This window comes from Balaenoptera musculus, chromosome 2 (assembly GCF_009873245.2).
Source record: "Balaenoptera musculus isolate JJ_BM4_2016_0621 chromosome 2, mBalMus1.pri.v3, whole genome shotgun sequence".
Lineage (NCBI taxonomy): Eukaryota > Metazoa > Chordata > Mammalia > Artiodactyla > Balaenopteridae > Balaenoptera > Balaenoptera musculus.
The window spans coordinates 29846390-29873692 of NC_045786.1; the positions used below are offsets into that span (position 1 = coordinate 29846390).

Here is a 27303-nt window from a genome sequence, read left to right on the forward strand (position 1 = left end):
GGCTTCCTCATGGTGCTTGTTTATTATATCTATTTAATCCTGCTTGACACTTTACCCAAGGGAAACGGTCCCTTTTACCAGTTGGATGCTAGCAGCGTTATTTCATAGTGTGGTGACTGGTTAGAGAAATTCATGTACTCAACCAATCACGGTTTCAAACAAAATTTTTATGTGCAAAGGACGGCAACCTTCTCGTATGTTAAACCACCAGTAAGCTTTGTACATCTGTGATAACGCCTGTTTTATATTCAAATGAACAAATAAAAGCTTTTATTTTTGTTGCTCTGAAAATAGCAGTTTCTTAATTGGTCCCCTGGAAAACTGGGCCAGCTTCCATCCCAGGAAGGAAGTGACTCCTACCAGGAATGTATCTGACTCTGTTTACATAATTTGTTGCATTACTTATCAGTACAGATAATCATACTTCGAACAATGTTTAAATTTTGATGTGGGCATTTATTGCTAAAAATATTCCTATGGCAACAAATGTTTTGTGAAATGTTTTTTTTAATTCTTTTAAATATATCTAAATATATTTGTTCATATTTTGCTCCAAGTGTACAGATTATTGGTAACTTTTAGGAACAAGGAGTGTGAGTCTGTGTGCACATACTCTCTGCTGCTCCTCGGCAGGAAGCTTTGCCAGGACATAGGTCTCGCTGACGATTCCAACCCAAATTATCTTTGTTTTGATCTTGGCTTCATCTCTTGGAAAGTAGTAGCGAGATACTCCAATAAAGGTGTTTTAAAAAAAAAAAAAAAAGTAGTAGCGGGTTAACTGACCTCCAGCCTAATGGTTACAAAAGCATAAGTTTAATACACGTGAAAATCAGTAGAACTGATTCTGCACACAGATCAACAGGCTTCACCCGAGTTGCCTATGTGTTAGAATTCCACTTGTACCAGGACCGTCCCGCGCTAATTGGGGGTATAAAAGTGGGTGGCTGGTGCAGACCACCTGCATTGGGTGACTCAGAAGGTTGCTGACACAGAACCGCCCCGTGTGGCCGTGCTTTGTGCAGCGTGTGTGTTCCTGTGCATGCGTAGAGTTTCTTCTGATGCCGCGTTCTGCGTCCTCCAGCACAATGCTGAGGTCTGGGGACACAGTCAGGAGTTTGGTCAGCTGGTCGATCATCATTCTGGGTCTTACCGTCCTCGTTGATGTCTTGGTGTCCCACGTCGGGTGGTGTGTCCACCTCAAGGGACGTGGTGTCACTGCTTCCGAGGAGAGAGGTTCCGTTTCCTTGACACCCACGTCTTTTGTGACTTGTAGTCTCGACTTATATCTTCTCAGCAGAACCCACAGCCCCGGTCCCCACCTGTGGGCCAGCCCTTTCTCTCCTGCCGGCCCCCAGGCGGGCGCTGGGTCCCAAGAGGGCATCTTTCCCGTCATGGCCGCTCTGGCTCCAGTCCAGTGGGCCCCTCAGTTCACCTCTTATTGTCTTTCCGTTTTTAAGGTTAATCCATGAACAAAATAACTGGGCAAGACCAAGTCAGTACGATACCTTAGCGAGAGACTTGGGTCGGCCGTGCTGCCTCGGGCGGTGGTTGGTGGTGGTGACCCCTCGAGGTGGTGCACGCATCAGCTCCTCTGGCTGGGGTGGATCCCCCATGTCTCGGTGACCCCTCGGCTCCCCCCTTTCCCTCCCCTCCCCCCTCCATACTGCACATCACTGTCACCCCTGACTCGGTCGTTCATGGGGGAGAGTCAGAGGCCCACCCAGGGCTGGCACAGAGGCCTCTAGCAGATGGACGGCATCTGCGGCCGGGCCGGTCGTGCTGCTCGTCGGGGCAGGAGGCTGGCAGGTGGCTCAGCTCCGCAGCTCCTCACTTGTCACCTGTGAAGAGAGCGCGGGGCCCCACGTGGGGCTGTCGGGCTCGGGGGACAGACTGACCAGGGGAAAAGCAAAGGAGCAGAAATGGAAAGTGAGAAGGAGGAAGGGAAGCCCGGCAGTGCGGGCGCAGAGGATCCAGGCTTGGCCTCAACTCCCCTCATGTTGCTTCGTTTCCCTACCTCGTGTTGGTGTTGACACGTGTTGACAGATATCTCTGGGCCTGTCCAGCTTCCCTGGGGGGACCAGGGCGTGTGTTCTCTGCGGGCCAGACCAGCCCGAGCAGACGTTCGGGAGATGCAGGGGAGCCGCTGAGGGGCAGAGGTCCGCTAACTTGATGCGTCCCTGCTCTGCTGACCGTCAGGAGGACGAGGACCGCGTCGGGTCCCACACTTCGGCGGAGCCCGGGACGGAGCAGTGAGGTGAAGGCCACGTGTGGCCAGAGCTGCCCCCTCCCTGCATTCCTGTGGGACGTTTTCCGAGGGACCGGATGCACCCACGCATCTTGTCAAGTCACCCTTGGCGGTCCCTGACCCCTGCCCATGCTCCCTGAACCTGGGGGGCAAGGGGCAGCATTGCTGTGCATCCCATTCCTCAGCCCCCCGTGAGAGGGCAGAGGCCACCTGTCCTGACCACTGTCCAACGGGCTTTCCCGCAGGTCAGGCAGCATCAAAAGCACGAAGCTGAGAGCCAGGGGGTGAATCCTCAAAGACGACGCTCTCCTTGCGGAGCAAAGCTCCTAGCCACCAAGGGGGCAGCGCGGCTTTCAGGTCAGCCCCACCTGGACAATGGCTGCAGGGTGTCCTAGCTGGGAAGTGGCGGCAGCGTGTCACCGGCTGGGGTTCCTGGAGGTAGGAGGGGGCTGTGAGGTGAGTTGGCCGGTCTTGATGGGTCTTAGGGATGCTTTTGGTTAAGGTTAAACCGTTGGTCGTTAGCGGGCAGTTACACCTGGACGGGCAATGGCACACTGATTATGCTGCATCTTGGCAACAGCTCCAGTGAGGGTTGAACCAGATCCTCACCAGCCTGCTAAGGCTGGGGTGGCGGACATGTCTGTAAAGGGCCAGGTGGCTTCTGTCTGAACCACTCAAGTCCTGATGTTGTGACCCAGGTGCAGCCCTCAGGTCTGTGGGAAAGGATCTGGTCCAACAGAACTGTATTTAAGAACACAGAAACGTAAATTTCATATCATTCTCCCATCATGAGATATTATTCTGTGGATTTTTTTCCAAGTATAAATGCTACTTTTAGCTTGTGGGCCCTACAAAAATAGATAGTAGCTGGATTTGGCCAGATTTGGGGTTGTAGTTTGCTGATTCCTGTTGTAAGACACACAAGTAATAAGGCAAACTTTTGAGAATTAACTTCTGATTCTGGTTTTTCTTTCAAAAGCAATTAGTTTCTGAGTCTGATAGTTTGGGCTTTAAATGTTTTAATTTTCCAACTTCTGTCTCTTTCACTTATTCAGTCAATAAGCATTTGAGCACCAACCATGGGTTGTTGCTGGGTTGAAGTCGGGGAGGAGCCCACCCTTCTCCGAGTCCGTGTCCAGCAGGGACAGCAAGGCCTGAGCCGGAGACTGAGGGTCAGTCTTGGCTCTGCCAACACAGGGGATCACGTAAGCTTTCCTGTCTTTACATAGAAGGGTGAGACTAGATGGTCTTGAAGATCCTGTTTCCCTTACACACGCTGTTCTTCAGACTAATCCTCTAACCAAAATACGGTGATGAGGCCAGTGCCTCGTCTCACCATCAAGCAGCTGGTGCTCCTCGTAACTAACCTGCTCCAGCCGGGACTGCACAGGAGGGAAGGGACTTGTGTGTTTCTCAGAGTAAAGCCGGGGTGAACTGGCCACATGCCTCAGGGTGTCTGGGGCGTCGTTGTGCCAATACGCCCTGTCCGCAAGCAATACCAGAGCAGCCTCTCTGGCCTCCCTTCGTGGTATAGGAGTTAGGGTGCCTGGTATCCTGCACTGAACAACAGGGAAGTCCCCAAAATGTCAGGATTCTTTTTAAACAGCCAAGTTCAGAATTTTATATCTCAGTGCCTGATTGATAATCTATCAGCAGAGGCTAACACTTTGCTATTCGTTTCTAACTCTATCAAATGTTTCAGGATATAAGGAGAAACACTTGAGAAGCTGTTTACAGAGACCCCATGGTCCTTTGTAATGTGAACAATTAAAGCCTCCATTTGGTCTGCTTAAAATTCAAGTCAAATGTTCAAGTTTTCACATGTTAAATATTTTGTTTAGTCATGTGAGAGGGTGGTCTGTGGAGGATAATTTGCTGCAGGAAGGTCCTTCTCCCCGTGGGCACCTCTCTGTTTTTCCAGCCTGTCCTTCGTCCAGACATCTCTGCTACATAATCCTCGATTCACTCAGCCGTGGGCTCCCGTGACTCCTTGAGGTTCAGGGAACAAGGACAATAAGTCAGTTTAATGGCTGTAAGGAGCTCCTACTATGTTTAAAGCACTTAATGAGGATAAGGGAGGAGGTTCCAGGAGGCACGAGATCATCAGGGACAACAGTCGAGTTATGGAAAATGAAGCTAGAAATCACGAGTGAGCTGGCGCATGGTGTGTGAAGGTGTCCAGACCTCTCCAGTTAGGCACAATGCAGTTAGACAAGAGGAAACAGAGAAAAATATCACTGTTACCTGCCATCACCACCTCACCATTTACAGCCTGGGTTGTTAGGAAAACCCAAATTGTCATTTTGAAAAAAAAAGGTAACATTTTGAATAGGTAAGCCAGTCACATGGTCCAAATATGGAAAGTACAGGAAGAGGTTCAGTCTTGTCCTGGCGCCCCCCCCCCACACACACACAGTCCACGACAGGTGGCCATTTATACTCGTTTCTGGTGTATCATTTCTGTGTTTCTTTATGTGAATACAAGTCAGTTATGAATACATATCCTATCATCCCTTGGTTCTAACCCAAAGGTAGTCTACCATACACTCTGCTCTGTAATGTTGGCGCCGAGAGCTGCTATTTTTTAAAAAGCGTCACAGCATTCCATCTTCCCTAATTCCATTCCTGTCAGTGGACACTTAGCCTTTTCCAATCAACTTTTGTTATGACAAAAACAGTTCATTTTACATGTGGGCAAGCGTATCTGATGGGTAGATTTCTGGACATAGGATTGATGAGTCATCGGGTAAATGCATCTGTAACTTTGACGGATGTTGTCAGAGAGCCCCATAGTGGTTTCACTTTGATTTTTCACCTTCACCAGCAACTCTTCAACGACAGAAAGTATCGATTTAATTAGCATTTATCTCATTATAAGTAAGTTTGAATATTTTAAAAATATCTTAAAGGCTACTTGTATTTCTCTTTCTGTGGACTGTTTGTTCGTGTCCCTTGAACTACTAACTTGTCAGGAAATATTGTGAAAGTTTTTAAAAGGCAAAAAAAAAAAAAAAAAAAAAGATTATTGGAAGATCTGTCTAACTCACCTATCCAGGTTCTCTGCCTTTTACTGTCTTTGAGCTACTTTACAATCTGTAAATTGTGGAAGACTGATAATAATACTAATTATTCTTGTCCATAGAAATGCACATTGTGTCCCTGTAGACAGACCTGTTTCACATCTATTTGTAAATTCACTTCAGAATTCCTTGTTTTCTGTATCTGTGGTGTTCTTGGAATCCTCCTTTGAACCAGTTGTAAAATCTTTGATACGTTTATATCGGCATGGGAGTCGTGACTGTTTCTCTTTAGCGTTGTCCTTCTACACACTTTTTCCTCTTGATTGCTGTGATTTCTGTTAGTTGGGGAGATTGGCCGTCTGTGATGAGTTGAAATTTTTTTTTTCCCCCTTTGTGTCACTTTTTTTTTAATTCACTTTTCTTGCCATGATGAACTTTCTTATGTTTATGTGGTTGAATTTACCCAGCTTGTGTGGCTTTGGAGTTTGTTGTGCTTGAGCACAGGATGCTTTCAGTCCATGTTACTTCTCCTGCTTAGTTGGTTTTTTCCACGAGCCTCACTTGTCTTAGGCTCCAGACTTTCTGGAGGGCCTGGAGATAGTCATTCTGATAAGCGTATGTTGCTACTGATCAGGCACTTTCCTTGTACTTCTTAATATTACAAGACCAGAAAAGATTCCGCTTTGCATTCCAATTGTGCATAAACTTACTTACTTTTAAAAAATCTCATCTCTTATTGTATGCTCTCAAACAGAATTCCGGAGGAACCAGCCACTTTCTAGGAGACCAGAGGAATGTGTATAGCATCAAGACACTATGCCATTTCTGCGGATAAAAGGAACCAGTCCTAATTATTACATCAGACCAGAGGGAAAGGACTGATTTGCAAAGAAAAGTTCGGTATGGGACCTGAGCTGGATGCTTAAAAAAAGAAAAAAAAATGCGTGTGGACAGGTAGGGGCTTGGAGACATCTGTTACTCCCAGAGCTGCAGGAAGGGTTCTAGAGACAGAGGTGAAGGATGCAAAGACAGACTTGGGGGAAAAGGTAGCTTCCACACGGATAAGGGACCTGAAACGGCAGGTCTCACTGACTGCTGCTCTCCCAAGGGGCACGGTTAGCACAAAAGACGGTGAGACGTAACTTGTACGCGGAACCTTCTGCCAGGTAAACTTCCCCTCCCGCCTTTCCACTCTTCCCTCATCCTTTTTTCTGAGCCCTTCTTAATTATGTATTTTGTCTGTTCAGACCCAGGCTCAGGGCAGCCAGGATAAGGAGCAAGAGCAGAGCAGATGCAGCTCTCGGCCCAAAGGCCAGGTGAGGAGCACCCCCAACACACACAGGCCCAGGTGAGGAGTCCCCCCAATGTGGGGGGGCATGTCACAGCCACTCTCCAAGAAGGTGCCTGGGTCTGGGGAGGCCCTCTGGGATTCTCGGGCAGTGCCTAAGACCATTCTTTATGCTTCTGAAAAACTTACTGCAAACTCTTGTAAAATCCAGGATAAAATGCTTGGAAGTGATTTATTTATAAGAAGAGCTCCCACTCTCTGGCCTAAAGACCAACAGCGGAAAGAAACTGAACACAAATCGCAGGATTTAAACTGGAGGCAAACAAATGGAGAAGGTGTGCTCCATGGCATGTCTTCACTCTCCAGCAGCAGGTACTCGGTGGCCAGAATTACTAAAAGGTTATAAGAATTATAGCTTGATCTTTCTTAATCTTTATGATCCTCTAATTCTAAAATGAATTAGAAAACAGTAGATTGTCATTCCTTTTTTTTTTTTTTAAACAAAGAATGTGTAATAATTTGTTTTGTTTAAACCTAATCTTGCCTACTACCTGAGACCTCACTCACTGAACAGACCTGGTTCAAAGGAAAGCTTGGTCTAAACTGATTATAGAATTGGTCCTCCCAGGTCAGGTGCAGTCTCTCGTGGACAAGAACACTGGGTCTTTGAGCTAACTTCCCCTCTCCTGCTCTTCCCCTCAAGAGTTTTTAGAGTAGGGGGAGAAGTGTGTCTTCTGCAGGTGGATAAAGGTGAGGGGTCTTTGGATCCATGCAGTGACCTTTGTCTTCTGATCTCTCAATGACATGCCTTGCTGCCTGGTTTCTGGATGTCCCCTTGGCCTTCAGAGTTGAAATTTTGAGCTTCAGGAACTCAGGGTCTGTTATTGGGGCATTGCTCCCTATCTACCGTGACTGACACTACTCGGATGTCTCTGACGTCTGACTGCCTTTTGTTACTCATTCGGTTATTGATGGACATTTGGGTTGCTTACATGTTTTAGCTATTGTTGAATAATGCTGCTATGAACATGAGTGTACAAATATCTCTTCAAGACACTGCTTTCAGTTCTTTTGGGTTTATACCCAGAGATGAATTGCTGAGTCATATGAAAATTCTGTTTTTAATTTTTAGGGGGAACCGCCATACTGTTTTCCACAGTGGCTGCACCATTTTACATCCCACCAGCAGTGCACAAGAGTTCTGATTTCTCCACGTCCTTACCAACACTTATTTTCTGTTTTGTTTTGTTTTGATAGTAGCCATTCTAATAGATGTAAGGTAGTATCTCATAGCTTTGATTTGCATTTCCCCAATAACTAGTGATGCTGAACATCTTTTCATGTGATTATTGACAGTCTGTAGCTCTTCATTGGAGATATGTCTGTTCAAGTCCTTTGTGCATTTTTGAATTGAGTTGTTTGTTTGTTTTGAGTTTTAGGAGTTCTCTGTGTATTCTGGATATAAATCCCTTATCAGATACATGGTTTGCAGATATATTCTCCCATTCTGTGGGTTGCCTTCTGTAGATAGTGTCTTTCAATGCACAAAATTTAAAAATTTTCATGAAGCCAAGTTTTTCTACTTGTTTTTTTGGTTGGCTATGCCTTTGGTGTCATATTTAAGAAGTCATTGTCAAATCTAATATGGGAAGTTTTGACCCTATGTTTTCTTCTAAGAGTTTTATAGAGTTAGGGCTTACATTGAGGTCTTTGATCCATTTTGAGGTATTTTTTGTATATGGTGTTGGCAAGGCTCCAACTTCATTCTTTTGCATGTGGATATCATTTTCTAGCACCATTTGTTGAAAAACCTGTCCTATCTGCATTGAATGGTCTTGACACCATTGTCAAAAACTATTTGAAAATATATGCTGGGGTTTATTACTCGGCTCTCTATGCGATTCCTATGTCAGTATTATGTCAATACCATGTCATTTTGATTACTATAGCTTTGTAGTAGGTTTTAAAATCAGGAAGTGTGAATCCTTCCACTTTAATCTTCTTTTTCAAGGTTGTTTTGGATATTTGAGGTCCTTTAAGATTTCATATGAATTTTAGGATGGGGTTTTCTTTTTGTGCAAAAACGTCTTTGGAATTTGGATAGGTATTACATTGGATCTGTAGATCACTTTGGGTATAATGAAAACTATAAAGCATTGCTGAAAGAAATTAAAGAAGATATAAGTAAAAGAAAATGCATCCTATGTTCATAGATTTGAAGACAGTATTGCTACTTTGTTGATGCTCTTGTTGTTAGTAAACTAGGAACAGAGGATAATTTCTTCAACTTGATAAAGAACATCTACAAAAAACCTACAGCTGAAATCATACTTCATGGTGAGAAACTCAAAGCTTTCCCACTAAGATTAGGCACAATGCAGAGACATTCCCCTCTCACCACTCCTTTTCAACATTGTACTGGAAGTACTTGCTAATGCAACAATGCAAGAAAAGGTAATAAAAGATACATAGATTAGGAAGGAAGACATAAAACTGCTTTGTTTGTAGATGACATGATTGTCTATGGAGAAAATCCAAAAGAATCAATGAAACAACTCCTGGGCCTAATAAGTGACTACAGCAAGGTTGCAGGATACAAGGTTAACATACGAAAGCCAATCATTTTTCTATATACCAGTAATGAGCAAGTGGAATTTGAAATTAAAAGCACAATGCCATTTACTTTAGCACTCCCAAAATGAAATACTTAGGTATAAATGTGAAATACATATAAAAACTACATGAGAACTACACAACTCTGATGAACAAAATCAAAGAATAAATGGAGAGATATTCCTTATTCATGGGTAGGAAGACTTAATATTATCAAGATGTCAATTCCTCCTACCTTGACTCAATGCAACCCCAATAAGATCCCAGCAAATTATTTTGTAGATATTGACAAACTGATTCTAAAATTTATATGGAGAGTCATAAGACCCAGAATAGCCAACACGATATTGAAGGAGAAGAGCAAATTTGGAAGACTTATGCACCTTGACTTTAAGACTTACTATAAAGCCTTGGTAATCAAGACATTGTGTATTGGAAAAAGAATAGATAATAGATCAGTGGGACAGAGTAGAGAGGCAAGAAATAGGTCCTCATAAATATAGCCAACTGATCTTTTACAAAGGAACAAAAGCAATACAATGGAGCAAAGATAGTATCTTCAACAAATGGTGCTGAAATGACTAGACATCCACATGCAAAAATATGAATCTAGACACAGACCTTAACACCCTTCACTAAAATTAACTCAAAATGATCTTACACCAAAGTGTAAAACACAAAACTGTAAAACTCCTAAAAGATAACATAGGGGAAAACGTAGATGATCTTCAGTATGGTGATGCCTTTTTAGATATAACATTAAAGGCATGAGCCATGAAAATAATTGATAAACTGGACTTAATTAAAATTAAAAACTTCTCTGTGAAAGACAGTGTTAAGAGAATGAAATGACAAGCCACAGACTGGGAGAAAATATTTGCAAAAGACACATCTGATAAAGGACTCTTATCTAAAATATACAAAGAATTATTAAAAATCAACAATAAGAAAATGGACAACCCAAATAAAAAGAGGACCAATGACCTGATTAGATATGCCACCAAAGAAGATCTACAGATGACAGTTAAGCATATGAAAAGATGTTCCACATCATATTTCATCAGGAAAATGAAAATTAAAACAGCAATGAGATAATACTACACAACTTACTTAGAATGATCAAAAACCAAAGCACTGATATCACCAAATGCCAGCGAGGATGTGAAGCAACAAAAACTCTCATACGTTGCTGGTGGGAATGCAAAATGATGCAACCACTTTGGAAGACAATTTGGTAGTTTCTTACGAAATGAAACATACTCTTACCATACAATCTGACAATCACATTCCTTGGTGTTTACCCAAAGGAAAACTTATGTCCATACAAAAACCTCCACACAGATGTTTATAGCAGCTTGATTCATAGTTGCCTTCAGTAGGTGAGTGGATAAATAAACTGAAGTATATCCAGACAGTGGAATATTATTCAGTGCTAAAGAAATAAGCTCTCAGATAACGAGAAGACATGGAAGAACCTTAAATGATAAATTACGAAGTGAAAGAAGCCAATCAGAAAAAGCTAAATACTGTATGATTCCACCAATATGACATTCAGGAAAAGACAAATCTATGGAGACAATTTAAAGATTAGTGGTTACCAGGGATGGTGGTGGGGAGAGATGACTAGACAGAGCACAGAGGATTTTTAGGATAATGAAAACATTCTATATGATACTATGATGGATATATGTCATTACACATTTGTGCAAACCCTTAGAATGTACAACACCAAGAGTGAACTCTGATGTCAACTACGAACTTTAGGTGATTAATGTGTTCATGTAGGCTCATCCTTGGTAAAAAATTTTAAAAACTTCTCGTGAGTGATGTCTATAATGGGTGAGGCTGTGTATGTGTGGTGGAAGGGGACATATGGGAAATCTTGGTCCCTTCTTCTCAATTTTGTTGTAAAACTAAAACTGTTCTAAAAATATTTTTTAAATGCAAAAAAAAATTTTTTTAAGATAGTTGGTTCAGTGGAATAAAAGTTCTTTGGCTAAAAGAATAAAGAAAAAAAGAGCTGTGTGATGAATATACAGAAACTCTTATGAAGTTATATTCCATAAATAATAGAATTCAGACCACAGTCTATAGTCAGATGTTGTACTATTATCATAATTGCTATTTAATAATTATTTTTGAACCACCAAAAAGAGCTAAACAAAAGATAATTTTTTAAAATTCTACATTGTAGAAGACTCGCACCTTTGCGCTCTCTGTCAATCAGCTCTCCTTGTTAAATTATAAATGTATTCTTCTTTTTTAAAATTTATTTTTATTGAGATATAATTGGCATATAACATGGTATAAGTTTAAGGTGTACAACATGTTGATTTAGTACATTTATATATTGCAATGTGAGTACCATTGTAGTGTTAGCTAACACATCCATCACATCACATAATTGTTTGTGGTGGAAATTAAGACCTAGTCTCTTAGCAAAAGTTTATAATATAGTATTGTTGTCTGTAATCACTATGTTGCGTACTAGTTTTCCAAAACTTATTTGCCTGTTGGTTGCAAGTTTTCTCCCAATTCCCCCATCCCTCAGTCCCTGGTGACCACCATTCTACTGTCTGTTTTTATGAGTTTGGCTCTTTTAGATTCCACATTTAAATGAGATCATGCAGTATTTGTCTTTCTCTGTCTGACTTATCTCACTTAGCATAATGACCACAAGGTCCATCCATGTTGTCACAAATGTCAGCATTTCCTTCTTTCTCATGGCTAAATAATATTGCATTGTGTATAAGTACCACAACTTCTTTATCCATCCATCCATCCACTGACAGACACCTAGGTAGTTTCCATATCTTGGCTGTTGTGAATACTGCAGTAAACATGGGAATGCATATATCTCTTTGATATCCTGTTTTCACTTCCTTTGGCTATATACCCAGGAGTGGAATTGCTGGATCAGATGGTAGTTCTATTTTTAATTTTGGGGGAACCTCCCTACTGTTTTCCATAGTAGCTAAACCAATTTACATTTCCAACAACAGTACATAAGTGTTCCCTTTCTCCACATCCTGGTCAACACTTGTTTTCTTGTGTCTTTTTGATGATGGCCATTCTAACGGTGTGAGGTGACATTTCATTGTGGTTTGATTTGCATTTCCTGGTGACTGATGATGTTGAGCATGTTTTCATGTACCTGTTAGCCAGCCACCTGCATGTCTTCGAAAAAAATTTTTATTTGGTTCCTCTGCTCATTTTTAAATCAGATTGTTTGCTTTTATGTTATTGAGTTGTATGAGTTGTTTATATTTTGGATATTAAATCCTTATCCAATATGTGTTTTGCAAATATTTTTCCCTATTTCATAGTTTGTCTTTTCATTTTTTATTGGCTCTTTTGCTGTGCAGAAGCTTTTTAGTTTGATGTAGTCCTACTCGTTGAATTTTGCTTTTGTTGCTTGTGCGTTTGGTGTCATATCTAGAAAATCATCGCCAAGATTAATGTTAAGGAGTTTCTTTCCTATGTTTTCTTCTAGGAGTTTTATCATCAGGTCTCATGCTTACGTCTTTAATCCACTTCAAGTTAATTTATGTAAGTGGTGTAAGATAGGGGTCCAATTTCATTACTCTTTGTGTGGTTATTCAAGCTTTCCCAGCTCCATTTGTGGAAGAGACTGTCCTTTTCCCATTGAGTGTTCTTGGCTCTCTAGTCAAATATTGGTTGACCGTAAATGGGGGGAGGCGGGTATTTCTGGGCTATCTAGTCTGTTCAATTGACCTCTCTGTGTCTCTTTTTATGATAGCACCATACTTTTTAAATTACTCTAACTTTGTAATATAGATTGAAATCAGGAGGTGTGATACCTCTGTCTTTGTTATTCTTTCTTACGATTGCTTTGGCTATTAAGGGTCTTTGTGGTTCCATACAAATTTTAGAATTGTTTTTTTCTTTTTCTTTCTTTTTTCTTGTTGAATGAAAGATTCTTTAAATTCTATAATGCTTTACAATTTTCAAAAGTTTTATACACATGATTTTATGTATCCCATAATAACCCTTTTTCCCCCTTCGCTCTCCCTACTAGTAACCACTAGTTTGTTCTCTATATCTGTGAGTCTGCTTCAGTTTTGACTATTGATTCAATCTCCTTACTCGTTACTAGTCTGTTCAGATTCTCTATTTATTCCTGATTCAGTCTTGACAGGTTGTATGTTTCTAGGAATTTATCCACTTCTTCTGAGTTATCTAATTTACTGGTGTATAATTGTTTATGATAGTTTCATGATCCTTTGTATTTCTGTAGTACCAGTTGTAACCTCTTCCCTTTCATTTTTTATTTTATTTATTTGTGTATTCATTCTCTCTTTTTTTCTTGTTTTTTTACAAATAAAGATTTGTAAATTTTGTTTATCTCTTCAAAAAGACAGCTCTGAGTTTCATTGTTTTTTTTCTATTGTTTTTCTTGTCTCTATTTCATTTATTACAGCTCTGATCTTTATTTCCTTTCACTAAATTTGGGGTTCATTTTTCCTTCTTTTTCTAGTTCCTTGAGGTGTAAAGTTATGTTGTTTATTTGAGATCTTTCCATTTTCTTAATATATGCATTTATTGGTATAAAATTCCGTCTCAGAACTGCATTTGCAGCATCCCATAGGTTTTGGTATGTTTTGTTTCCATTTTCATTTGTTTTGCTGTATTTTCTCATTTCTCTTTTGATTTCTTCTTTGACCCATTGGTGATTCTGGAGTGTGTTAATTTCCACATTTGTAGATTTTTCAGCATTCCTCTGTTATTGATATCTAGTTCCACATTATTGTGGTTAGAAAAGATACTTGGTATGATTTCAGTCTTCTTAAATTTGCTGAGACATTTTTTGTGTCATATCATAGATCTATCCTGGAGAATGTTCTGTATGCACTTGAGAAGAATGTGTATTCTCCTTCTGTTGGATGGAATGTCTATAAATGCCCATTAGTTCAGTTCAGTCTAATGTATGGTTCAAACTCAACATTTCCTGGTATTTTCTGTCTAGATAATCTAACAATTGCTGAATGTGGGGTATTGGATCCCCCAACTATTGTATTTTTTTCTATTTTTCCCTTCAGTTCTGTTACTATTGCTTAATATATTTAGGCGCTGTGATGTTGGATGCATATATATTTTATATTTTATAGTTGTTTTTATCTTCCTGATGAATTGACCCCCTTATCATTAAATATTGACTTTCTTTCTTATTACTGTTTTTGGCTTAAAGTCTGTTTTGTCTGATATAAGTATAGCTATCCCTGCTCTTTTTTTTGCTTTCCACTTGCATGCAATATCTTTTTCTATCCCTTCACTTTGAGCTTATGTGTCTTTAAACCTGAAGTGGGTCTTTTGTGGGCAGCATATTGTTGGGTCTTGTGTGGCTTTTTTTTTTTTTCAGTCCATCTAGCCACTCTTTAGCTTTTGATTGGTGAATTCAATCCATTTACATTTAGCGTCAAGGACTTACTAATGTCATCCTACTAATTATTTTCTGGTTGTTTTGCATTTCCAATGTTTCCTTTCCATCTGTTTCTGCCCACCTTCGTAAATTTGTGATTTTTTTGTGGTGGTTCTCTCTGTTTCCCCCTTTTTAATCTACTCTAGGTTTTTGCTTTGTGATTCCTGTGAGGTTTACATAAGAACTCTCATAGATAAAACAGTCCATTTTAAGCTGATAGCAACTTAACTTTGATCAGCTATAAAATCTTCACTTATTGACTCCCCCTTTTAAAATTTTGTATGTCATTATTTAACTCTTTTATATTGTGTATGCAGTAACAAATTGTAGTATCTGTAATTATTTTAATACCTTTCCTTTGATCTTTACACTACAGTTAAATGATTAACATACCATCCTATTACAGAGTTGGAGTTTTCTAAGTCTGACTATATATTTGCCTTAACCAGTATGTTGTATATTTTCTTATGTTTTCATGTCACTGATTAGCACCTTTTCATTTCATATGGAGGAACTCCTTTCAGCATTTCTTGAAATGCAGATCTAGGATGATGAACTCCCTCTGCTTTTGTCTACAAAGATCTTTATTTTTCCTTCATATCTGAGGGGTAACTTGGCCTGAGAGAGCATTTTTGGCTGGCAGCGTTGGGTTTTTTTTCCAAAACTTTGAATATGTTATTCCACTCTCTCCTGGCCAATAAGGTTTCTGCTGAGAAATCTGCTGATAGCTAATGAGGATTCCTTTGTAGATTATAGTCTTTTTTTCCTTTGGCTGCTTTTAGAATTCTTTATCTGTGATTTTTGATAGTTTTGTTATAATGTGTCTTGAAGAAGGTCTTTTTTGTGCTGAGAAAATAGGATGATCTATTAACTTTGTGAATGTAGATTTCCAGTTCATTCCCTCCCCAGGTTTGGGAAGCTCTCAACTATTATTTCTTTAAATAAACTTTCTGCTCCCTTCTCCCTCTCCTCCTTCTGAAACCCCAATTATTCTATTTGTTCTTTTGATGGAATCCTATAGGTCATATAGGTTTTCTTCACTCTTTTTCATTCTTTCTCCTTTTCTTTGTTCTCCTCTAACTGGATTATTTCAAATTCCCATCACCTAATGCACTTATTCTATCTCCCCTTTGCTGGACTCCACTGCAGATGCTCTCTGCTGCATTTTTCATTTCATTCATTGAGTTATTCAGCTCCAGAATTTCTCCTTGGTTCTTTTTTATAATTTCTATTTCTTTGGTAAATATCATTTTGAACCAGTGTTTTTCTTTTCATGATTTCATTGAATTGTCGTTCTGAGCTTTCTTATAGCTTGTTGAGTTTCTTCAAAACAGCTATTTTGAATTCTTTATCAACTAGATCACAAAATTCCATGACATTAAGCTTGGTTATTGGAGAATTATTATCTTTTAACGATGACATGGTTCCTTGATTTTTCATGTTCCTTGTAGTTTTGTGTTGCTGCTGTTGCATTTGAAGTAGCAGACACCTCCTCAAATCTTTGCTAGTTGTCTTCAAATGGGGCATTCTGTTTGTTGGTATTGTCATTAATTCTGCCTTTTTCTGGGTACCCTTGTTCCACTCTGCTTGTTCCCTTTTATGGCAAACTTTTAAAGCTTTTGTATCTTTTTCGGTTCTTACAACTCACCAGACTGGCCACTGGCTTCTTTGTTTTCGAGAAGGTGATGCTACAGCCCAAGTTTCTGGCTTCTCCTTTGCCCACAGACCCTGGCCAGTTCTCTGATCACACGCTCTGTCTACTGGAGCTTGCTTTTGCTGCTGCACTCAGGAGTCACGCACAAGATGCTGGCTGCAGAGTGGGGGAAAGTGTGAGCTTATCTCTTAGGGCACTGGGGATGCCCATGTACCTGGTAAGGGGATCCCCAGGAGTGGCACTCCCAGAGGCTCATGGGTGGTCTTCTTGCTGAGTTCAGTTAGCAGGAACTGCATCGCTTTAAAGACCTTTGATATTTTTATCTGCTTCTTTCCTGATCTCCTCCCTCTTGGCAGTCATGGAAGTCCTGCTTCAGTACTCTGGGTGCTGCTGGAGAGACAGGTTCTCCAGCTGCTTCCCACACCACTGGCTAGCTAGGTACTCACTCATCGCTCTCCTTGTCTCTTGTGAAAGAGGTCACCACTGTCAGATAGATCCTCTGTATGCAGTGATTCCTTGGGGGGGGAGGGGTGGGGTGCAGTGCTGAGAAAGTTCTTCTAGATCCACTGCATCCAAATGTTCTCCCTCTCCAATGACATGCTGGAATCTCCCCTAGGAAAGGCTGGATTTCTGCAATTTCTCTATCTTCTGTGGGTGTCTGCCCAGGTCAACACTCTCCAGGTTTTTTCCCAACTGCAGCCAGAAGGGTCAGGCAAGTTTATTGCCCCATGGGCTCCACAGCCCATATCAAGGTCTAACCCTAACCCTATTACCAGATGCAGAGGTGGGCAAGACCCCTTACCGGTCCCCTGGCATATGGTGCTGGTTCCCACAGCAACCACAGAGGTGCTTGTGTTCATGAAAGATGCCCTAATTCTTTGTTGAAAAAGGACAAAAGGAGGAACACCCTACGCCACAGTGATGCTGATATCACTTGTCTATGCCTCTTCTTGTCCTAAACATAATTTCCCTCCCATCCACGAGCAGTTTTCAAGAGTAGGCTTCTCACATCTTCACTTCTTTATCATCTGTCGTTTTGAACCATCTCATCTTGTGTTCCGCAGTCACTGTGAGGTTACCCTCTAGTTATTCTCTCATGGCGTCACCCTCATTCCTGCTTCCTGTCTGATGGCTTCCTTAACCATGTCAAATCTCTCTCATTGCTTGAAAAAAATTACTCTCCTGTAACCTTTAACCCTGCAGACCGCTCTAGCCAAGAATTTTGTTTCTTCTGTAATTTTTTTTCCTGGTTTTAAAAGTTATGTTCATAGTAAAAATATGAAGGAAAAAAATGAATCTTCCGAAATCAATGTTGGATCCTCTGGAATGCCTTTCTTCTCCAGCTAACTCCTGCTCACCTTTCAAGTTCAAGCTTACGTACAGGTTTTTTTTAAGCCTTCCCTAATTCTTTCTCCTCCTGTTGTATGCTTTCTCTGTATCCTACAGTCCCATATTTTTTCTTCATTGCACCCAACTCTGGGTTATAATTAAAGTTGTACTTATTTGATTGATGCCCTTACTAGAATATAAGCTACACAGAGACAGGAAATATGTCTGTTCTGCTCATTATCATACACTTAGCATCTAACACAAATGCTGTAGGAGCTCAAGTATTTAGTAAATGAATGAATAATATTTACACTGTGTCTTCTAAATTTCCTTAGCAGTCTATACCTCCAGTTATACTCTTTCCTGTTCCTGGAGGTAGGGATTATTTATCATTGCAAGACTTTATTAAGCCACAGACCATCTTCATGGGGCTGTAGAACAGGAGGTATGTCATCAGGAACCTGGTTCGTGACTTTGAGCAGCTCTGGGTCTCGGCTTTCTCTCCAATATGAGGTTAAGGAGTTGGAGTAGATAAAGGTTTTCAAACTGCCCTGTAGAGCCATAGGGATCCTTAGGTAACTTTCTAGGGCTACCTACTTGCAATGTCAGTTTAGAGGTTGTTGGAAGATTTTTAAGCTCTCAAATCTCAGACTCTGAAAGACTAAGCCTACCCTCAGAGAGGTCAAATTCTGGTGAAAACTAACTTTTTTCTTGTCAGCTCCTAGGTTTCAAGGAGGACCTCTACTAAACATTTGCTAAATGCATATTGACTACAGGTCAGGTGCTGATGGGGGCCCTTACTTGGTAAGACAAAGCTCTTGTTTTTAGGTTGCTCTGTCCAACATGGGTAGTCATCAGCCACACGTGAATAGACTGTGGCTAGTCCGAACGGAGATGTGCTGAAAGCATGCAACACACACTGGGTTTTGAAGACTTAGTATAAAACAAGAATATAAAATGTCTCACTTTTATATTAATTAAATATTGAAATATTTTGGATATACTAGGTTAAGTAGGATATATTATTAAAATTAACCTGTTCCTTCTTAATACGGTTAAATATTTAATATGGTTATTTAATGATTTAGTATGGTTACTAGAAAATTTTAAATTTCTTAGGTACCTCACGTTACATAATTTCACTTGACAGCATTGTTTTATAGTTTATAATTTAGTGTGGTAGTAGTAGTTAAACTTCTGAGCACTTACATATCTTTTAAGACCTAGCCTCTCAGGTGTAATCCCTGGCCAGTACAAGCAGTATCACTTGGAAGCTTATGAGAAATGGCAGAGTCACCAGCTCCACCCACCCCAGACCATCTAAGTCAGAGTCTGCATTTTAACTAGATCCGCAGGTGATTTGTGTGCACATGAACATTTGAGAGGCTCTGATCTAGATCACAGTAACAGGACTCTTGCTACCTCTCCTATTTTTGCTTCTCTAATCTCACTGGATCCAGGATTCTTAACCTGAGGGACCTGGATCCTTCTGGGGGGGGGGGGGGAGTCTACAGGTGGGCCCTAGGACTCTGTAAAATACTGTAACTTTATGGATATTGTTCATGAAAGTGTCTGTTTTTATTTTCATCAGTAAAGCAGTGGTTATGAAAGGATACCCTCATCAGCAACACTTGGGAACTTGTCGGTGATGAAAATGCTGGGGGTGGGGGCCAGCAGTGTTTGAACAAGCCCTCTTGTGATCCTGATGTCAAAAGTTTGAGAACCACTGAATTAGAGAGGGAGGCAAAGAAGAGGGTCGAGCCACTTACTACATTACAGTCTGGTCAGGAGGGTGACGCTGGCTTGAATTGAGATTGGCATCATGTGAATTGGTTGGAGGAGTGCAGTGATGCAAGGTGAGATGATGGATGTGATTCTAGATGTATTGAAATTGATGATATTGACTAATTTCAAATGTTCATTGAATAATTTTATATCTATCTTTATGTTCAGCCTAGCATAAGTTTACCCAGAAAAGGGGCTTTGTAGTCAAACAAACCTGAACTTGACAACTGGTAAAAGTAAATTCAACTTAAACAAATGTTTAAGTAAATTATTTTTAACACACTGATTTTATATAAAGTTAAACAGTCACCAATGGATCGCCCACAGTATATGATTACCATGTGATACAGTTGTGTTTGTTTTGGTCTAGGGGAATGGACTAAATCAACAACTTATTAAAGGCAGTTTTTTTTTAAATACATTTATTAACCAATGTTAACACATTAAATGAACCTATATATTGCTAGTCAGAGCAGCTTACAAAATGCCAGAATGCATCATAGAACTGGACAGCCACGATGAATAATTACAATGTGCATAGTGGCTAAGCTCAACACCTTGATATAGCTTTATGATTGCAGAAAATTTTTAATAATGATTCCTAAAACAATCAATTGTAATTTTACCTAAAACTTTTACAAAACCAGGCCACAATCTCTTTTTTTAATTTTGTTTTTTGTTTTTTTTTTAACACACAGTTTTCACGCTGTAGTAACTTGGAAATGTGCAACCGTGTCAACGGAGACAAAAAAGCCAAAGTAACACGAATCTTACTTTCATGCAGCTATCGGTAAATAGTACACACTCTGGAATGATTTTACACCAAAAATAGTTCCACAATAACTTGCTCTCATAGGGGTGGATCGAAGTTTTAAAACTTGAAAAACAATCAATCAATCAGAGAAGGTTAAGTGTTCGTGGTTACGTCGTCTCGCTCAGACCACGGCACCGTGGCAACACTGACAAATCACACAGCAACAAGGAGGGACCGAGAATGCCGAGTCCCTGCGTAATCCAGGTACGGTGCTGAAATGGGGCTACTGGGCAGATCCTACAAGCCATTGGGCACCACTGGGCAGTAGCTTGTCGATTAACTTGTGTCACCACCATCTGTAACAGCATCAGGACTGGATGGATGATCATTTCACAGAAGGCTCTTTAGAGTGACCCTGACAAACCTGGAGAAAACTTTTTAAAAGGTTTTTCTCCTGATTCTCTCACTTACATGGTGTGTAATTAATTGCTTTAATAAATATCAAAGGTCTAAATAAATATTTACAAATTATTTCTCTAACCTTAAAAATAAATGATAAATGGGAATTTATTTTGACTTGGTCTAAGATCAGTCTTTGAAAAAACATAAATTGAGTTTTGTTTTTTTTTTTGTAAAAAGTAATTTAAGTTTTCCTGGCTGTATTTTATATGTCTATGTATAAAAAAAATCATTATTCAACTATCGATCCATTCCTATTGGTAATGCTTCTTAATCCAGACATTCCGCAAAATACAGACTTTTTACAAATCACGGCATCTTTAATACAAGAAAATTAACATGCATTATTCTTCATTCTGTGTACAGTGGTGGAGTTCATTAGTAGGCAATGACCCACTACTACAAACATAACGGCTTCTGTGAAACTTAAGTGCTTTCTTTCCTTTCAGTATTAACTTACTTACAATGTAAGAGGTGACACCAGATAATAGGCAATCAATCAGATGATATTTGGGGAGGGAAGGGAAGCATTAAAGAAATTTGTATGCCTCATCTATAATTTCATGTATGGATAAAGGTAGTTTTTGGCTTTTTATTTTATTTTTGTTTATTTTGTTACAAGCACTCATGTTAGGACAAAGATGAAATGTGCAAACTTTAAAATTTAAATATTCATTTTCTCTAAGATCCAGCTCAGTAAAAGATTACCCCAGTTCCCTGCAATTTTAAACTACAAGATCAAAGCTAATAATTTGTTATAAAAGTTATATATTGAAAAGAAATAATGAAAAACACAATTGGGAAATATTTAAGAAAAAATATGCAGGACTAGCACCTGCTGTGTCAACCCTGTTCCCTAAATTCAATCAATCATATACCCACTGGCATAACCAATAGATAATGCCTTTAAACAGTAAATTAAGCTGAACAAAACCAGCTCAACAAGGTTAAGAAATAAATTTCACATCAAGGTAGTATGCTTTATTTCTGAAACAGTTCTGTAGTTCTTACATTCAGATCTATTTTAAATGTTTCTTTGTTAAACTCACTCGTATTCACCTGCTGTTTTTTTTAAAGATCTGTTGTTTAAAGGTTAAAATCTCTGTAAAACCTAAAAATGTTTTAAAATTTGCTGAAAATGCAACAAACTCTCAATTAAAATTTATTTAAAATAATACCCTCCACTGATGTTACTTTTACCCCCTGAAAAACTCCAGAGGAGCATTAACAAAAGATTTAACTACTGTGCAAAATTTCTTCACGAAAAGTGTTTAAAGGCTGGTGCAAAATGGGAAGCAAATTCTAAACAATTTTGGCTTCTTGGAAACAAAAACCGCTGTGTCTGAGAAGAATAATCGTCAGTGATTCTCCAGAAAGAACCAGCCTTCATCTTTTCCGGCGACAGGTGCGCTTGTGTTCCGCATGCCAGTGCTCCTGCTGACACTTGATTGAGCAGTAGGATGTGTTCCAGCAGCAGTGGTACATGGCCTCCTCCTCACAGTTGTAGCACTGCAGGCAAGAAACCATAACCAGCAGTTAAACGTGGGATGAAATGCATAGGAAACTGGGTACAGTGATTGATTGACAGACTTTTGAAACTGTGCTTTTAAAGCTCTTTCTGGCTCAAGCTTAAACTAGTATCACCAAGAACATCAGAACATGTTTTCTGTCCTGAGCAGGATGGCAGGAAACAATGGGATGGATGACCGAGGCTCAGCACGCAGTCCTTTGTCAGCAAACTCAAGCTTACTTGGGCACAACATCAACTTTTTCATCTCCACTAGGTCATTCCCATCAGCACACAAGCGTAAGTAATTTCTATTTTCTTAAAAAGGTCCTGAGATTCTGGAAAGATGACAGAGCAGAAGCACCAGGATCTCCCTTCCCACCTGGACAACAGCTGTACTGTAGAGTCTGTCTGAAGTAACTATTTTGGAACTCTGAAGTCTACTGAAGGCTTGAACAGCAAGTTATGGTTAATTTTGGCTCTTAGCACAGTAACAGCTACCTCTTCCCTATTCTCCACCCAAGCAGCTGTGAATGGAGCACCTTGTGGGAGCCAGGGTGGGCAAAAAAGATGCTGCTTCTGGTCACAGAAATGGGCGGCCATTGCTGTTCCACCCCCCGCCCCCGCTGTCACAACTCCTCCAGTTGAAGTGACTTCCAGAAGAGTTAAAGGGCCACTGCCCTTTTATTCCCCCTTTTGCAAGCCAGACATTCAAAATCAACTGCATATACAGGAGAAATCAGAATGTGAATGTGCATACCCAAGGAGAGGCTCAGAAAAGACCTAAGAAGACATTTAGTTTACACCTCAATCTGAGCTTTGGCACAGAAAGGGACAGCCTACAACAATCAAAGAAACAAAAACAGCAAACTATGAGGAGGAGAAAATGAGGTCCAGTTACCATATTACTAGATTCAAATGTCTAGTGTTCAACAAAAAACCACAAGGCATACAAAGAAGCAGGAAAGTATGACTATTCAAAGGAAAAAAAAAAAATCAACAGAAACTGGCCATGAAAAAGACCTACTGGTAGATATATTAGACAAAGACTTTAAAACAACTATTAAAGAAGGTCAAAGAACTAAAGGAAAATATGGAGAAAGTCAAGAAAATGATGTATGAACAACTGGAATCATCAATAAAAAGATAGATAGAAGCCAAAAAGAAAACGTGGAGCTGAGAAGTCATTAACTGAAGTGAAAAACTGACTTCAGGGATTCAAAGGCAGATTTGAGCAGAGAGAAGACAGGACAATGGAAATTAACGAGAAGTGAAAAGACTGGAGAGCAAACAGAGCCTAAAAAGACCTGTGGGACACCAGCCAATGGACCAAGATATGCATCATGGGAGTCCCAGAAGGAGGGGAGAGAGAAATGAGCAGAGAGAATACTGGGGAAGTTTTTAGCCAGTATTCCTTCAATCTGATGAAAGATATGAATATAAATATTCAGTAACTCCAAGTCAGATGAACTCAGAGAGCCACACTGAAACATGTTGTAACCAAACTTTTGAAACTCCTGAGAGCAGCAAGAAAGAGGGGAGCTGTCGCACACAAAGGATCATCAATATGTTATCAGCAGATTTCTCATCAGAAATTCTGGAGGCCAAAAGACCTGATATAGTCAAAGTGCTAAAAGAAGGAAAAAAACCTGTCAGTTAAGAATCCTATATGCAGCAAAACTGTCCTTTGTACCTGCAAGAAGTACTCAGGGGGTCCTGCAGGTGAAATGAAAGGACACTAGACAGTGACCTGGAGCCACGTGGAGAAACAGAAGATCTCAACTGTGGTAAACACATGGGCAATTATAAAAGCCAGTACTATGGCTTACAATGGCTTGTAACTGTACTTTTTCTTTTCTATGATTTAAGAAACCAAGATTTAAAGAAAAAAAGTTATTAGTATAAAAGCTAGTATTACTGTAAATTAGTTTGTAACCCCAAATCTTTTTTCTACATAAGTTAGGAGACTAATACATTTAAAAGAATTTTTAATTTATGTTTTTGGGCACACAATGTATGACGATGTAATCTTATAACATGAGCAATCAAAAAGGGTTGAGATGGAGCTGTAAAGGAACAGAGATTTTATATATGTTATTAAACTAAAATTGCTATAAATTCAAATTAGAGTCTCATAACTTTAGGCTGTTAAATGTAATTCCCGTGGTAACCACAAAGAAAACTGCTGTAGCATATAAACAAAAGGAAAGGAACTTAAACATTTCCCTACAAAAAATAAACTAAACACAAAAACAAGAATGCAGGAAATGAGGGTCAAAAAAGTTATGGGGCTTTAAATTTACACAGATTAAACTCTCCAATCAAAAGACACAGATTGGCAGAATGGATAAAAACATGTCTATAATATGCTGTCTATAAGAGACTCACTTAAGACCTAAAGACACAAATGGGCTGAAAGTGAAAGGATGGAAAAAGATATTCCATGCAAATTGGAACCAAAAGAGAGCAAGGTAGCTATACTAATTTCACACAAAATAGACTTTAAGTCAAAAAAAGGGGGCTTCCCTGGTGGTGCAGTGGTTGAGAATCTGCCTGCCAATGCAGGGGACACGGGTTCGAGCTCTGGTCTGGGAGGATCCCACATGCCGTGGAGCAATTGGGCCCGTGAGACACAGCTGCTGAGCCTGCGCGTCTGGAGCCCGTGCTCCGCAACAAGAGAGGCCGCGACAGTGAAAGGCCCGCGCACCGCAATGAAGAGTGGCCCCCACTTGCCACAACTAGAGAAGGCCCTCGCACAGAAACGAAGACCCAACACAGCTAAAAATAAATAAATAAATAAATAATTTAAAAAAAAAAAAAAAAGGTTACAACAGACAAAGAAGGACACTATATATTAATAAAAGGTTCAATACAGTAAGAAGACATAACAATTATAAATATTTACATACGTAATGACTAAAACATAAGAAGCAAAAACACACAGTTCTACAATAATAGAGACTTCAACATCCCACTCACACTAAGGGATAGAACCACCAGACATAGGTAAGGAAATGGAGGCTCTAACACAATAAACCAACTAGATCTAACAGATAAACACAGAGCACTCTGCCCAACAACAAGAGCACACATTCTTCAAGTGCATGTGGGACACTTTACAAATTAAGTCTCAACATATTTTAAAAGGTAGATATCATACTAAGTATCTTTTTTGACCACAATGGGATAAAATAAGAAAGCAAAAACAAAAGTAAAACTGGAAAATTCAAAGTTGTGGAAATTTAAAAAAACACTTTTAAACAACCAATGGATCAAAGAAAAATTTAGGCTATGCAGTGAGGCAGTGCTCGGAGGGAAATTTATAGCTGTAACATCTACCTGAAGAAAGATCTCAGATCAGTAGCCAAAAAGTCCACCTTAAGGAATTAGTAAAAAAGCAAGCTAAAGCAAAAGTTAGCAGGAGGAAGAAAATAAATAAATAAATAAAGATTAGCGCAGAGATCAACAAAATAGAGAAGAGGAAAATAATAAAGAAAAATCAACGAAACCAAAAGTTGGTTCTTCGAAAAGATGAACAAAAGTGATAAACCTTTAGCTAGATGGACCAAGAAGAAAAGAGAGGACTCAAGTTACTAAATGAAAAATAAAAGTGGGGATCTTACTACTGATTCTACAAAAATAAAAAAGATTGTAACAATGCACTATTAACAATTATACACAACAAACTGGATAACCTAGATGAAATGGACAAATTCCTACAAACCCAAAACCTACCAAGACTAAATCTTGAAAAAATCTGAATAGACCCATAACTAATAAGCAGATTGACCTATTAATCAAAAATCTCCCAATAAATAAAGCCCTGGACCTGATGGCTTCTCTAGTAAATTCTACCAAACATTTAAAGAGCTGTCAAACCGTCTCATACTTTTCTCAAAGATGGAAGAGGAGGGAATATTTCCTAACTCACTCTGTGAGTCCAGCATAATCCTGATACCAAGCCAGACAAAGACACTACAAGAAAAGAAAACTACAGATCCACATGCCTTATGACCATTGAGATAAAATCCTCAACAAAATACTAGCAAATGGAATTCGGCAGCATATTAAAAAAATTACAGGGCTTCCCTGGTGGCACAGTGGTTAAGAATCTGCCTGCCAATGCAGGGGACACGGGTTCGAGCCCTGGTCTGGGAAGATCCCACATGCCGCAGAGCAACTAAGCCCGTGAGCCACAACTACTGAGCCTGCGCATCTGGAGCCTGTGCTCCGGAACAGGAGAGGCCACGACGGTAAGAGGCCTGTGCACCGCGATGAAGAGTGGCCCCCGCTCGCCGCAACTGGAGAAAGCCCTCGCACAGAAATGAAGACCCAACACAGCCAAAAATAAATAAATTAATTAAAAAAAAAAAAAGAATTATACACCAATGATGTGATGCGACATATAAGAATCAATCAATGTAATATGCCACATCAACATAATGAAGGAAAAACCACATGGTCATCTCAGTCAATGAAGAAAAAACATCTGACAAAATTCAGCACACGTTCATGATAAAAACACTCAACAAACGGGAACAGAAGGAAACTACCTACCTCCACATAATAAAAGCCACATATGAAAAACCCACAGCAAACATCATACTCAAATATCAGGAACAACGCAAAGATGCCCACTTTCACCACTTCTATTCAATATAGTACTGGAAGTCCTAGCCAGAGCACTTAGGCAAACCAAGAAATCAAAGGCATGCTAATTGTAAAGGAAGAAGTAAAATTATCTTTGCATATGATATGATCTTATATGTAGAAACCCTGAATACTCCAGAATGAAGCTGCTAGAACTAATAGATGAATTTGGCAAAGTAGCAGGATACAAAGTCGATATACTAAAATCAACTGCATTTCTATACACAAACAACGAACAATCTCAAGAGCAAATTATGAAAGCAATTCTATTTAAAACAGCCTAAAAAAACCAAAATACTTAAGAATTAACTTAACCAAGGAGGTGAAAGACACTTGTACAATGAGAGTTGAAAGAAATTAAAGACAACATAAATAAATGGAAACATATGCCATGTTCATGGATTGGAAGACTTAATATTGTTAAAATGTCAATACTACTGAAAGTGATCTGAAGATTCAATGCAATCCCTATCAAAATCCCAATGACATTTTTATAGTAGAAATTGAAACACCCACCCAAATTTTCATATGGAACCTCAAGCGACCCCAAATAGCCAAA

At 39.7% G+C, this 27303-nt stretch overlaps 1 protein-coding gene across 21 annotated transcripts in view; it reads right to left on the reverse strand.

Moving 5' to 3' along the window:
• Positions 1-19972: 19972 nt before the first annotated feature.
• ZMYND11 (zinc finger MYND-type containing 11) overlaps positions 19973-27303 on the reverse strand; it is a 130270-nt gene continuing 122939 nt past the window's right edge. For all 21 annotated transcript variants that reach the window (XM_036841567.1, XM_036841558.1, XM_036841550.1 and 18 more), the window contains one exon: positions 19973-22096. In XM_036841567.1, coding sequence (XP_036697462.1) covers positions 21974-22096 — 123 coding nt within the window. In that variant the 3' untranslated portion in view covers positions 19973-21973. The remainder of the gene's footprint in view (positions 22097-27303) is intronic.